Source organism: Molossus molossus, unplaced genomic scaffold (assembly GCF_014108415.1).
Source record: "Molossus molossus isolate mMolMol1 unplaced genomic scaffold, mMolMol1.p scaffold_m16_p_7, whole genome shotgun sequence".
NCBI lineage: Eukaryota > Metazoa > Chordata > Mammalia > Chiroptera > Molossidae > Molossus > Molossus molossus.
Window position 1 is genome coordinate 108,959,539 of NW_023425401.1, and position 13,705 is coordinate 108,973,243.

At 51.9% G+C, this 13,705-nt stretch overlaps 1 protein-coding gene across 1 annotated transcript; it reads right to left on the reverse strand.

Annotated features, from left to right (window-relative positions):
* Positions 1–10,602: 10,602 nt before the first annotated feature.
* TMEM176B (transmembrane protein 176B) lies at positions 10,603–13,398 on the reverse strand. Its single transcript, XM_036246366.1, is given in 3 exon segments — positions 10,603–10,695; positions 11,039–11,158; positions 13,189–13,398. Coding segments are annotated over 3 exon segments (423 nt in total).
* Between the last annotated feature and the right edge of the window lie 307 nt (positions 13,399–13,705).

Genomic DNA, 13,705 nt, shown 5'->3' on the forward strand with positions numbered 1-13,705 from the left:
AATAATAGGATAAAAGCAAAGAGAAGGCAAGACATTATAGGCACGTTCCCTGAAAAACACTGGGGGAAGGGGACTAGACAAAGGGAAGACAGACGCATGCCTAGTAAAGTTGGGGTGACATAAGGAAGGTGCTTGCTGTCAGTCACACCTGGGAACAGAGGTCATTGGCCAGAATGGGTGTGGCCACTGCAAGCCCTCGAAAATTTGGGATACTTAATTCTCTGAACAAAGAAACTCACTCTCTTATGCTGTTGAGGCTCTCATGCTCCTGGCTCTCTTGGGACTTGTGTGATTCTGGGTTTGTGGGGCTCTTTTGGTCCTGCTTCCCTGCATTCGCCCACATGGCCCATGACCATGTGGACCCCAAATGCAGTGGACTAATGGACTACAACTAGCCTGATGCCAAACTAGACCCGGCTGCAATGTGGAAGGAAACTCTGGACACTGGCTTTGCTTCTAGCTCTACTGAATCCCCAGCTGCATGTCTTCCAGGACTGGCTTAAGGGAAATGGGACTTTGGAAACACAGGAATTTAATTCCATGCAAAAATCACTCATTCTCCCATGTGAGTCTCAGAAAATTCTTTCTCAGGATAGTAAGAAGTCCACCCCCAGCAGTGCCCAGTGGGGAAAAGGACCCCATACTTTGTCCGGTATCCATTTCCATCTGTATGTATACAGCTTTGCCACCATGACTGAGTTGTGCAAATAGACAAGTTGCTGTTGGATTTCCTAAGTAAACAAAAACCAGGGGAGGGGGGTGTGACATCTGACATCCTACAAATAAGAAAAACAAAGATTCAGAAACTTGGAAGGGCATGCACAGGGGGAGGAGGAGAAGGAGGGCAGGGAGCCAGAAAGTAGGGGAAGGAAGAGAGGAGAACATCTTCCCATACTTAGAAACTTTGGATGAAAAAAAAAAAAGTTGCCAGACTCTAACAGTAAGAGACCATTTCATCCAAAAATGCAGGCAGTGGAGGGGGGTAAGAAATGACTGAGAAGTTGACATTTACTTACCAGAATGAAAAATGAAAAGAATTTCTAACTGATCTGGCCATAAAAAGACTGGCTCGAAAACTCTGAAGCACAGAAGTTAAGAACATTAATTCCTAATTGTTAAGGAAGAAAGTAAAGGTGCCTCCTCTTTCCAGGATCTTTGGCTCCACCTTGCTTGCCTTTCTTCTCACTAAAATCCCTTCTTAAAACTCTAAGGTTAACAAGTTCATGCCCTGGCCAGTTTGGCTCAGCGGTTAGAGCGTCGGCCTGCGGTCCGAAGAGACCTGGGTTCGGTTCCCGCTAAGGGCACGTACTTCGGTTGCAGTTTGTCCCCGGCCCTGGTTGGTCATGCGGGTGGCAGCCACTCGATGTGTCCCTTTCACATCGATGTTTCTCTCTCTCTCCCTCTCTCTCTCCCTCCCACTCTATCTGTACAAAAATTGGAAAAATGTCCTCGGGTGAGGATTAAAAAAAAACAAGTTCATAAAAAGAATTAAAACAAAGAGATTAAATTCAAGGGGCCTTATTCCATATCTAGATTCTCCCTGGCAAGCCCCCTAGATGCAATGATTTTTCTAGGCCGGTGCTCCCCAAAATGTGTGGAGCAACTCAGATCACCTGTGGATCTTGTGAAATGCACATTGGGGTTCAGTAGGACTGGGGTGGGCAGGCCAGTTCGCGTTTCTAGCAAGCTCCCCTCCCCACCCACTGTGGTCACTTTTCCTGTGAAAGGCCGGGCTACGTTTCAATAAGAAGGAAGAGAGCAAGGGAAGTCAGACACTGTTGAGCTTGGTCCAAAGGAACATGAAGCAGAAGCTTTGGACACTGGCCTTTACCGTGGCCTTGCTGAACAAGAGGCTGGGCCCTTTCCACAGTGGGTCCGAGGGAGATGGGACATTGGGAAATCAGAGGGCAACTCCTTTGAGTTTGCATCATGAACAAACCTTGCCACACCACAATCTCCCACGCATGGATCCTTGAAATGCTTTTCTTGCGATCCCCTGGAAGAGCCATTCTTCCACGTATCCGATAGCCTGGGGACTGGCGCCAGGCAAAGTGCTTGACCATTGTCTCGCTTGCTCAGCCTTGTCTTCCACCCTGAACGGCCTGCCTCGAGTTTGTAGATTAACTCCCATCTTGCTCATATCGATTCACATTCCAGAGGCTCCATGCATAGCCCCCGCAGGGCCAAACCCTAAGGGACAAATTCCAGCTGCAACAGGCAGATATAAAAGACACAAGCCCCTACATTGAGCGCGGCTTCTAGGACTCGACCCCCGGAGTCTGTGAACCCGCCCGGAGTGCACCCAATAAAGCCTGATCCCTGTTTATTCGGCTGATTGGCTCTCCAGTCCCTTCTCTGTTTTATTCGGCGGTGCCCCCGATTCCTTACATCTGGTGCCGAAACCCAGGGGGAGGGTTTTGTGACCCAGCCCGGCCTTTCTGGTCGGGACGAGAGTCCCCCTCCTGTCCCTGCACCGCCATCCATCTTCTGGATTCGGAATCTCCCTCGACCCAGCACCGACTTCGGAGCCAGGTTCCAAAACCGTAAGTCATTTCACTCTTTCTCTGGGGTTTTCGGAGCCAGTCTCCAAACCCATTGGAGCCAGGCTCCAAAACCGTTTCGCTTTTTTCTGGGGTTTTGATCTGTTGTCCGGGGCTCGGGTCTCCCGTCCAAACCTTGGCCAAGTCGGGACGCCCCTGCCTCTCCGCCCGATTCCAGGAACTCCCGGTCTGAAGCTGCTTCTAGGGACGCCTGAGGCTTCCTCACGATCACCCTGTCCATCCAGGACAGACATCCGTCCGGGGACGGGCATTCAAAAGGGACGCCTTTCGGATGTCCGCTCTCCCGACACTCAAAGCCCCTCTAATCTGTCACCATGGGCAATTCCGAATCCAGACTCCACCGTAAGACCCCCTCGGGTGTCTCCTCAAAAATTTTTCCAAATTGGGATATTCTCAGAGTCTACACAAGGCACTGGAAAAGATTCTGAAGTCCCTTATATTCAGCTTTGTTGGGTACACTCCGCTCCACCCCCAGATAATCCCCTCAGTTCCCCTGTCACTGCCCACACCCGGTCCCACACACCCACGGGGCCACTGTCCTTGCCTCCCACTTCATCTCCCAGTCCACCCCTGATATCAGAAAGAAGCTCAAGAAGGCTGAAGAGGGCCCTGAAACTCCCATCAAAGACCTGGTAAAAATGGCCTTTAAGGTTTTTAATGCCCGAGAGGAGACTGCTGAAGCAGCCCGCCAGGCGAGGCTCCAGCAGAAGGTAAGCCTCCAAACCCAGGCTCTGGCAGCTGCCCTCCGGCCGGCAGAGAACCCGAAAAGACACACCAGGCCCCAAAAGGGGGACCTCGCTCGCCTCCAGGTGCCTGTTTCAAATGCGGCAAGGAAGGCCACTGGGCCAGAGCCTGCCCACAGCCCAGGCCACCTACCAAGCCCTGCCCCCAATGCAAACAAATGGGACACTGGAAGTCGGACTGCCCGACCGTGGCTCAATCCTCAGCACCTCAATGCCGGGGAAATGAGACGCAGGATTTCCCAGCATTGGAGCTACTAGGGCTCATGGACGACTGAGGCGGCCCTGGTTCTGCGACTCCTGTCACCCTCGCCGAGCCCAGGGTCACGCTCCAGGTAGCGGGTAAGTCTATTTCCTTCTTAATAGACACGGGGCCTACCTACTCTGTCCTCCCCTCCCACTCGGGCCTCACTTTTCCTTCCCAGGTCTCGGTTATGGGAATTGATGGGCTCCCTACAACCCCCAAACGAACGGCCCTACTTAACTGCATCTTTGAAGGCCACCCATTCCCCCATTCCTTTTTAGTAATGCCTGCCTGCCCAGTTCCACTCTTGGGGAGAGATATCTTATCTAAACTCCATACTACCATCTCTTTTCTCCCCCAGCAGCCGCATCTAATAGCTTTACTCTCTGGCCCTACCCAGGCTACTGCCTCAGCTTCCGCGGTCCAGCTCTTACCGGCAGTCCACCCTGGGGTCTGGGACACAAACACCCCCTCGGTTGCCTCACATCACGCCCCTATCCTTATCAAATTAAAAAACCCATCATCTTACCCCAATCGCCCCCAATTTCCCATCTCTCAGGCTCACCAACTAGGACTCTACCCTATTATATCTAAACTCAGAAGCCAGGGCCTCCTCATTCCTACCAACTCCCCCTGTAACTCCCCCATTCTGCCTGTTAAGAAACCCTCGGGGCAGTACCGCCTTGTCCAAGACCTTCGCATAATTAATTCAGCGGTCATACCCATCTCCCCTGTAGTCCCAAACCCCTACACCCTCCTCTCTCATATTCCCCCCCATACTACTCATTTCTCGGTTCTTGACCTAAAGGATGCTTTCTTTACCATCCCGCTACATCCTGATTCCTATTTTCTCTTTGCTTTCACCTGGGAAGATCCGGTCTCCAATATTTCCCAAAAGTTAACATGGACTGTCCTCCCTCAAGGATTCCGAGACAGTCCGCACCTCTTTGGTCAGGCTCTTGCTCAGGACTTGAGGGAATGTGATCTGTCCCCATCCACTCTTCTCCAATATGTAGACGATCTTCTCATCTGCTCCCCCTCTGAAGGAGATGATATCTCAACCACCACCGCTCTCCTCAATTTTCTTTACACCAAGGGTTACCGGGTGTCTGCACAGAAAGCCCAGGCCGCAACTCCCTCGGTGACCTATCTAGGGCTCCTTGTCACTCCGACACACCGGGCAATCACCTCCGACAGGTTGCAGGTCCTTAGGGACTTACAACCTCGGCAATGGAAATTCAGTCCTTTCTTGGGCTTATGGGGTTCTACAGGCACTGGATCCCCAATTTTGCCCTCCTAGCCAGACCACTCTACCAGGCAGCCAGAGACACCCCCGAGGGACCCCTGACCTCCCCTAAGGAGGTCCGCCGGGCTTTCCAGACCCTCCTTGAGGCTTTGTGCTCTGCCTCAGCTCTTGCTCTCCCCAATCCCCAACGACCTTTTCTCCTCTATACAGACGAAAAACATCACTTAGCCATAGGGGTCCTGGTTCAGCCACTCGGCCCCACCCTGGTCCCTGTTGCTTACCTCTCAAAGCAGCTGGACCCCACTGTTCGTGGATGGCAGCCTTGCCTCCGGGCCCTTGCAGCAGCGGCAGAACTCACCATGGAGGCACTGAAGATCAACCTACGACAGCCTCTTCAGATTTTCTCCCCCCACCACCTTACCGACCTCCTCTCGCATCAGGCCCTGGCCCACCTTGGGCCCTCTAGACTTCAATTATATCATCTCCTCTTTATAGAAAACCCTTCAATCTCTTTCAAGCTGTGGCTCCCTCAACCCAGCAACTCTTCTGCCTGCCTCAGACCAGCAAGTCGCCACACACTCCTGCTTAGAAATCCTGGAACATCATCAGTCTCCCCAGCCTGACCTGGCTGACCATCCCTTGCCTAACGCCCACCACACTCTCTAAATTGATGGCAGCTCCATCCTGAACCCCTCTGGGACCAGACAGGCGGCCTATGCTGTAGTTACTGACTCTAACGTCATTGAAGCCCAACAGCTCCCCACGGGGACCACCTCACAACAGGCTGAACTGATTGCTTTAACCCATGCTCTCATATGGGCTAAAGATAAAATAGTCAACATCTACACTGATTCCAAATATTCCTTTCTGATCGCACATTCCCACTGTATGATCTGGAAGGAACGAGGCTTCCTCACCACCAAAGGCACCCCGGTCCTAAATGGAAAACTCATTGAAAAACTCATCCGAGCCATCCAGCTCCCCCTGCAGGTAGCTGTTATTCACTGCCGGGGCCACCAGACTTCGAACTCTCCTGTAGCTAAGGGAAATGCTTTCCCTGATTAAATGGCCCGATCCACCGCTCGCCTGGGGCGGGTTCCTGCTATCTGTTTTCTTTCAGGCTCCTATACTCCCCAATACTCAGCCACAGAATTAAAGTCTCTCCAGTCTTCTCCCGGGGTCCACTCTAAGGATGGATGGGCCTTTCAAGACGACCTCCTAATTCTTCCAGACGCCCAGACTACAAATACTGTTGGAGATCCACAAGTCTCTCCACATAGGCCCCGACGCCCTTCACCGATTCTTATCTCCAATTCTCCACCCTGACAAACTCCAGCCAGCTATCCAGGCTGCACATGCCTCATGTTCTGTCTGTTCCAGGTCCAACAGCCAAGGAGCTGGCCATGTGCGCAGGCCCCTACACCAAATGCGGGGTCACCTGCCAGGACAAGACTGGCAGATAGACTTCACTCATATGCCTAAACACAAACAACTAACCATGGTTGATACTTTTTCAGGTTGGATGGAGGCCCTCCCAACCGCCTCCCAACGGGCCAGCTTTAAACAACATGCGGCCCATCACCCCCAGTCCTCGGGTAAGGTTGAGCGGGCCAACGGCCTCATCAAGGAACATCTAACCAAACTCAACCTGGAACTCCAACAGTCCTGGCCTGACCTGCTACCCCTGGCCCTTACCCATCTTCGAGCCATGCCTTGGGAACCCTCTCACCTCAGTCCTTTTGAACTTCTATACGGAAGACCCTTCTTCCTTCCTACTTCATCTATAGACTGCCCACCCCCTCTGGCCTCCTACCTGCCCTACCTCTCCCTCCTTCGTTCCCTCCTCCGAGAACACGCTAACTGTACCTAGACCTGACCTGGGATCGGAGCTCTCCCAACCCATTTCACCCGGAGACCGGGAACTAATCAAGACCCTCTCTCCCCGACCCCTACACCCTAAATGGGAGGGACCGGGAGGGACCGTACACCGTGGTTCTGACTACTCCCTCTGCAGTTGAGGTGTTGGGGATCTCTGCCTGGATCCATCTCTCTAGAATAAAGAAAGCCCCGATTCCAGAAGAGCAACCAGTCCTGGAGCCTCGCTTCACCTGCACTCCATTAGGGCCGACGAAAATCAAAATATACAAGATGCCCTAATTGGATCATCCACGATAAGTCATTATGATTCTGCTATACATCTTTCTGACTCTGGACCTCGCCCCGGGTTGCCCACTCATTCTTGCCGCCTTCTCTCCTTCGCTTCTGGAATCCTCCCATCTGTTCCGTAGCCTGAATTTGACCCAACGCCTCCTCTATAAGGCCAACTCCACATTTGCGCCTGACTGTTGGGTATGCCTATCCCTGTTGTCCTCAGCCTACTCTGCCACATGTGTGGGTCCACCACCTATATGTGTCTCCCCACTAACTGGACTGGCACCTGCACCTTGGTATATCTCACCCCCAACATCAATACAGTCCCCCAGGACGCCTCCCAGCCTGTTCCCGACATCACCCTGATTAATACAAGCAGACACAAACGGGCTATACAGCTGGTACCCCTCCTCACTGCCCTAAGCATTACAGGAGCTTTGGGACTCAGGGCACGTGGGTTAGGAACCTATCATATTTCCACATCCTATCTGAAGACCTACAAAATTCTTTAGAAGAAATAGCCTCCACCCTTCTCAGCATCCAAGATCAAATAGACTCCTTAGCAGCAGTCACCCTTCAAAATCGAAGGGGCCTACCTGGCCGGTTTGGCTCAGCAGTTAGAGCATCGGCCTGCAGTCCAGAGAGACCCGGGTTCGGTTCCTGCTAAAGGCATGTACCTCGGTTGCAGTTTGTCCCCCGCCCTGATTGGGTCGTGTGGGTGGCAGCCACTCTATGTGTCCCTTTCACATCAGTGTTTCTCTCTCTCTCTCTTCCTCCCACTCTATCTGAACAAAAAATGAAAAAATGTCCTCAGGTGAGGATAAAAATAAAAAAAATCGAAGGGGCCTAGATATCCTCACTGCAAAAAAGGGAGGTATATGTGTTTTCCTAGAAGAGCAATGCTGCTTCTATCTTAACCAGTCAGGCCTCGTCCGAACTGCTGCCAATAACTTAAAAGAAAGAGCACAACGCATTCAGGAAAGGCGAGATCAATCTTGGAGCACCTGGTTCAATTCCAACTGGGCACACTGGATTTTGCCGCTTATGGGTCCCCTAACTCTCCTTTTTCTAGCCCTAGCCTTCGGACCCTGTCTCCTGCGACTGTTCTCCTCCCTACTACAAAACCGACTGAAGGCCTTCACCAGCCAGACGGTGCACGAGATCATGATGCTAAGCCATTATCAACCTCTCACCAGATCCTCAGGCCTGGATCATGCTGACATGGGCCCCCTCCCCTAACTCCGCCCCTGTCCAGCATGAAGTAGCCAGAAAGATACCTGTGCCCCTTTGTCATTATCACAGAGTCGGGAATGTCCGATGGCCTGGGGACTGGTGCCAGGCAAAGTGCTCGACCATTGTCTCGCTTGCTCAGCCTGGCCTCCCACCCTGACCGGCCTGCCTCGAGCTTGTAGATTAACTCCCATCTTGCTCTTATCGATTCACATTCCAGAGGCTCCATGCATAGCCCCCGCAGGGCCAAACCCTAAGGGACAAATTCCAGCTGCAACAGGCAGACATAAAAGACACAAGCCCCTACATTGAGCAAGGCTTCTAGGACTCGACCCCCAGAGTCTGTGAACCGGCCCGGAGTGTACCCAATAAAGCCTGATCCCTGTTTATTCGGCTGATTGGCTCTCCAGTCCCTTCTCTGTTTTATTCGGCGGCGCCCCTGATTCCTTACACCACGCACAGCAGGAGTAAATATTTCAGGCTCTGTGGGCCTGATGATCTCGCTGAAGGATGCTCAGCTCTGCCCTTGTAGCGTAGGCAACACGCAAACAAGTGGCTGTGGCTGTGTTCAATAAAACTTTATTTACAACAATAGGTGGCCAGCAGATTGGACCCTCGGGCTGTCATTTGCCAACCCTTGTCCAATAGCCTTGTTTACTGCCCAATACACTGAACGTACTCCTGCCTCATTTCTGCAATCTTTTGTTACATAAACTCAAGTGCAAATCTCTAGGGACTAGGCTGGAGCGGAGCCCTGGAGAGACTCTGGGCCCTTTACTCTCAAATCCCACCTCGCCCCATAGCAAGGCCACGCCCACCCAGGCCCGCCCAGCCTCGGGGCTGTGTTACTCTGTTACTCGCAAGTGAAGGTGGGGCTCCGGGGGAGGCGAATTTAACCCCCACCGTAGGTCTGCTAAGTAAGACGCCGACCTCACAGACCAGCAAGGCTGCTTGCTATGCTCCACTCAGGAGGGGAAAAAAACAAAATCACTGTCCCGTCTTAGTTCTCCAGACCATAACCTGCTTTCCTACCCTTCAGAAATGCTTACATCTCTATATTTATGTATTTAGATGTCAAGAGAAGGAAGAAAGTGAAAAACAAATTGATCGTATTATTTACAATGAAAGTGAAGAAAAATTGTGCTGACATGTTCATAACCCCGTAATTGATGATTGGTAAATTATTGTGCTGACTTGTTTATAGCTCCATAATTGATGATTGGGAAAGTCACTGTGCGCCCTCTAGCTGAACCTGTTTTTGTGTTGGTGGTGGTGGTGGTTTGTTTGTTTTGGTACATGTCCCTAGCAGGAACCAAACCCAGGACTGTCTGGTCCAAAGGCCAACGTTCCAACTGTTGAGCCAAACCGGCCAGGGCTGCTGAACCTGTTATGTAAAGACCTCCTGAACCAAGAAATTGTTGGGAGTCAGCTACATGTCTGACAGAGTCCACGGAGCCTGGAGGTCTTGAGTCAGAGATTCGACCTCCCCGACAATCTCAAGAAATTAGGCTTGCATTGTGTTTGTGCAGCTCGGGGCTAAGTGTGACCCAAGGTACCTTGAAATACCTGAGATAACAGACTGGGTGTTCCTGGGTGTTCCTGTTATCCACAAGGCAAACTAATTCTATACAGCATTGTTGTAGCCCTGGGCATTATGTCAAGAAGATCCTATATTCTTATATCATTAAACTTTTGCTGTAAGGTATAAAAGGCATGTAATGAAGCATATCGAGGCTGATCTCCAAAGACTCTGTCACAGGGGTGTTCAGAAATCAGACTCCGGCCGGCTAATAAACAGCTCTTATTTGGACTTCAATTCTCTAATGGTCTTTCTTTGACTCTGTCAAGCCACAACAAAGTAATAGGTGTGTATGTGCAGAGAGAGAACCAACACTAATTACTGCAGGGACGGGAGGGAGGGACAAAGAGAGAGAGAAAGAAGAAAGAGATGGAAAGGAAAGGAAGGGGGTTAGGGACACATCTTGTTCCACCTTTCATGTAGTTTTGTCAATCCCACAGGTCAAGGCTGTAGATGCTTAAAGACCATCTCAGTAGACAAAAAGATTCGAAGTATATGAGAGTTACTTTCACTTCACATTGAATACAGAGCAGAACATAATTCGATTCCGTCCTAGTGGGACCCTGTTTCCACCTCATTGACCAGCTCTCGAGGAATTCCCCGAGTATCCACACAGGGAAGGGCCTTTCACGGCACCCGTGTGTTTAAACAAAGAGAGACCGCCTCCTTTTGGTTTTAAAGTTTTTGTCGTGATTGTTTTTGTTTAACCAGTGTTCACTGACTTGAGGACACCAGGGTGAGGATGGTGGGGAGAGGAGGAGCTGCAGGGCAGTGGGGACCCTGGGGGAGTGCACTGTCATCCCCACAGACCCTGGGCTACATGTGAGGGTGCAGGCAGGGTCTCTGGCCACTCACAGGACCATGGCAGTCAGGGTCTTCTCCCTGGAGGGGGAGGGAGGCTCTGAATTCTCCCCCAGTAGCTTCTTCTCGGTCTCTTCCTCACCCTAAAACAGACAGAGCTAAAAATCAACTCAGGGAGAAAAGGGTGGAGCAGAGGCAGCTTCACAGAACGTGGGATCAGGAAAAGGAAGGAGAGGCAGGGAAACAGGAAGGGTGCTGGACAAAGATCCAGGGCACGAAGAAAGGGACAGAGGTAGAATGAGAGTCAAGAGGGCAGAAGTTAGCTCGAGTCACAGGGACATCCAGGGACAGAGCACCCCCTGGAGGGAGCTGAGGAAGGTCAAGCGTGACCTCTGAGAAGCAGTGCTCCTGGTCCCATGTCCCTCCCGGTCCCCAGGGTCTCACCAACCAGACCCACTCTGCCCCAGAGCCTCCCTGACAGCTCACCATGGGCTGAGAGCTCCAGCCACACAAGCTTCGAAGGCCCAGGCCCAGGGAAGCCAAGGACACAATGACCTGTAGGGCACAGACAGCCAGGAGCAGAACACGGATTCCTAGGAACAAGTTCTGGAGATAAAGGAAGAAAAAAGATGAGTCAGGAGTCAGCTCTGACTCTGCTCTGAGTACCACCCTATCACCCCCCGCCTCCCGGGATCAGGCTGCCCACCTGAGAACTTCCCACCCAAGCAGATCCCACCCAGTCTGCTTGTCTCACTGTGACCTACCACCTGTGGTGAAGAGATGGGGTCTATTTCTCCACCCCCTAGAATCTGGAAGGACCTGTGCATGTGCTGACCAATAACATAAGATGGAAACAACGCTATGCCAATTACAGGGCAGCCCTTGGCCGGCCTGGCAGCTTCCATTCCTACCTTTCGGAGTGCTCACAGTAGGATGTTTGCTCGGAACCTAGTTGTGGTGCTACAAGCCCAAGCACAAGGGGGAGCCATTGCAGGCTCTCTGCCTGACAGTCGCAGCTGAGTGTCAGCCATGGGGGTGCGCCAACCTGGATGTCCAGCCCAGTCCTGCCATCGGATAACTTCACCTCACAACTGACATCTAACTGTGACTTCATGAGAAAACCCACGTGAGCACCGCCCATCTGAGCCCACCCAGCCCGCAGACTGTGAGAAGTAGTAATAGACTGCAGAGTTAATCCACTGCATTTGAGAGAGGGGTCATGCAGCAACGGTCCCTGGGGCACCCACCCACTAGAAGAGACAGACGAGTGGTCCGTGACACCCACTCTTAAATGTCTCTGCTTTGCCTCTCATCTCCTTTGATTCAGAAAATCTTTGTGCCCTGAGGGTCTGAGAAATCTCTTCGGCTTAAGTTAAAACCTGAACCAAAGCCCGGGTTGGTTTGGCTCAGTGGTTAGAGCATTGCCCCGTGGACCAATGAGTCACGGGTTCGATTCCCGTCAAGGGCACGTACCTCAGTTGCAGTTCGTCCCTGGCCCGGTTGGGGTCACGTGGGAGGCAGCCACTCAATGTGTCCCTTTCACATTGATGTTTCTCTCTTTCTCTCTCTCCCTCCCACTCTATCTGAACAAAAATGGAAAAATGTCCTTGGGTGAGGATAATAAACAAACAAAACCTGAACCAATGACCTAGGATGAGGTCCAAGATCAAAGAGCCTACATCTCTGCCCTCCAGGTCCCAGTCCCTGAGGAACAAACAGTTGTATGGCCCCTGGAAGACGGGTGCCCCCAGCTCACCCTCAGGAACTGCAGGGAGGTTCTGCACTGGCCTGCGATCTCTGTCAGACCAGCTGCGAGCTCATTGTCTGAGCTCATTGCCAGAACTTGCCCTGTGCGCTCTGGCTTCTTTGCTCCCACCATTCCCTTTACCTGCAATTCCTTTTCTTCCTCTATCTGTCTAAACCCACTTCTTCTTCATTCAAGGTCTAGGTCAGATGCCAACTCCTACAGAACACCTCCTGCTTCCCAAGGCCATCACCTGATCTACCTTTAATTCTAGGCATTTCTGTGGTTCCCTGATCCCTGCTGGTGGGTGTGAGCACTTGCAGGTTACATAGCCTAGGGATTCTCTCTGGAGTTTGCCCAAAGTGCCTAGCATGTTGCCTTATCTGCAGGCCCTCAGCCCACAGGGGTTCAATTAAAATGAATTAACAGCCCACTGGTGCGGCTTACTCATTGAGCATCGACCCACGCACCAGGAGGTCGCTGGTTCACAGGGCACATGCCCAGGTTGTGGGCCCGATCCCCAGTGCGGAGCATGCAGGAGATGGCCAGTCGATGTTCTCTCTCATGGATGTTGCTGTCTCTCTCTCCCTCTCCCTTCCTCTCTCTCTCTAGAGGTTAATAAAGAAAAAAAAATTTTTTTTTAATGAATTAACAGCTTCCAGGGATCTTCCCCCTGCTCCCCAACTCTGGCTGGGACTGCCCTGCTGCACCATAGAAGAGTTCCCTCATTCCTTTCCAACCAAATCTCTGGAGAAACCTCCAAACCTTCTTTTCCCAAACAAGATGGAGTATAAAGAGTCCTCATGCACTTAACCCACTTTCCTTTTGTGCACCCTATTGAAGAAAGAGAGGTAACATTCACGTCACCTTGCTCCCCACTTCTCCAGCCCACACTCATCCCTCCTGCCAGCAGCCTGTAGCTTGTCCTGGCCTTGGGAGGGCCAGCATCCTGGGGGCCAGCTAAGGACTCCTTCAGGGAGCCCCCAGCTTTTAGAAGTTGTGTCAGAAGGGATTCCTGGTGGATGTGGACGTGGATGTGGGTGGGCTGGGACAGCGTAGAGGCCACCTCCAGCCCATTCACAGTCACCATGTTTTAGGTCATCCTGCCTGTTGGGGAGAAGATGTACAGAAAGCAGGTCTGGGAACTGGATGAGATAGCAAGTTGTGGGGTTGGAGGGTTGGAAGATGGACGTTTTGGAACCTTGTGTTAAGTACTCTCAACCTTGTGTTAATGCATTCTCGAAATCCTAGCCTGGGGGGAAACCTGGCCCGCCCAAGTATTGGGTGCTTCATTTGCATGTGAATAAGGGTTTGTTATCTTTTGGCTTCAAGGTCTCTTCCCATAAAAAGCAAGAGACAGCCCTGGCTGGTTTGGCTCAGCGGTTAGAGCATCCGCCTGCGGTCCGGAG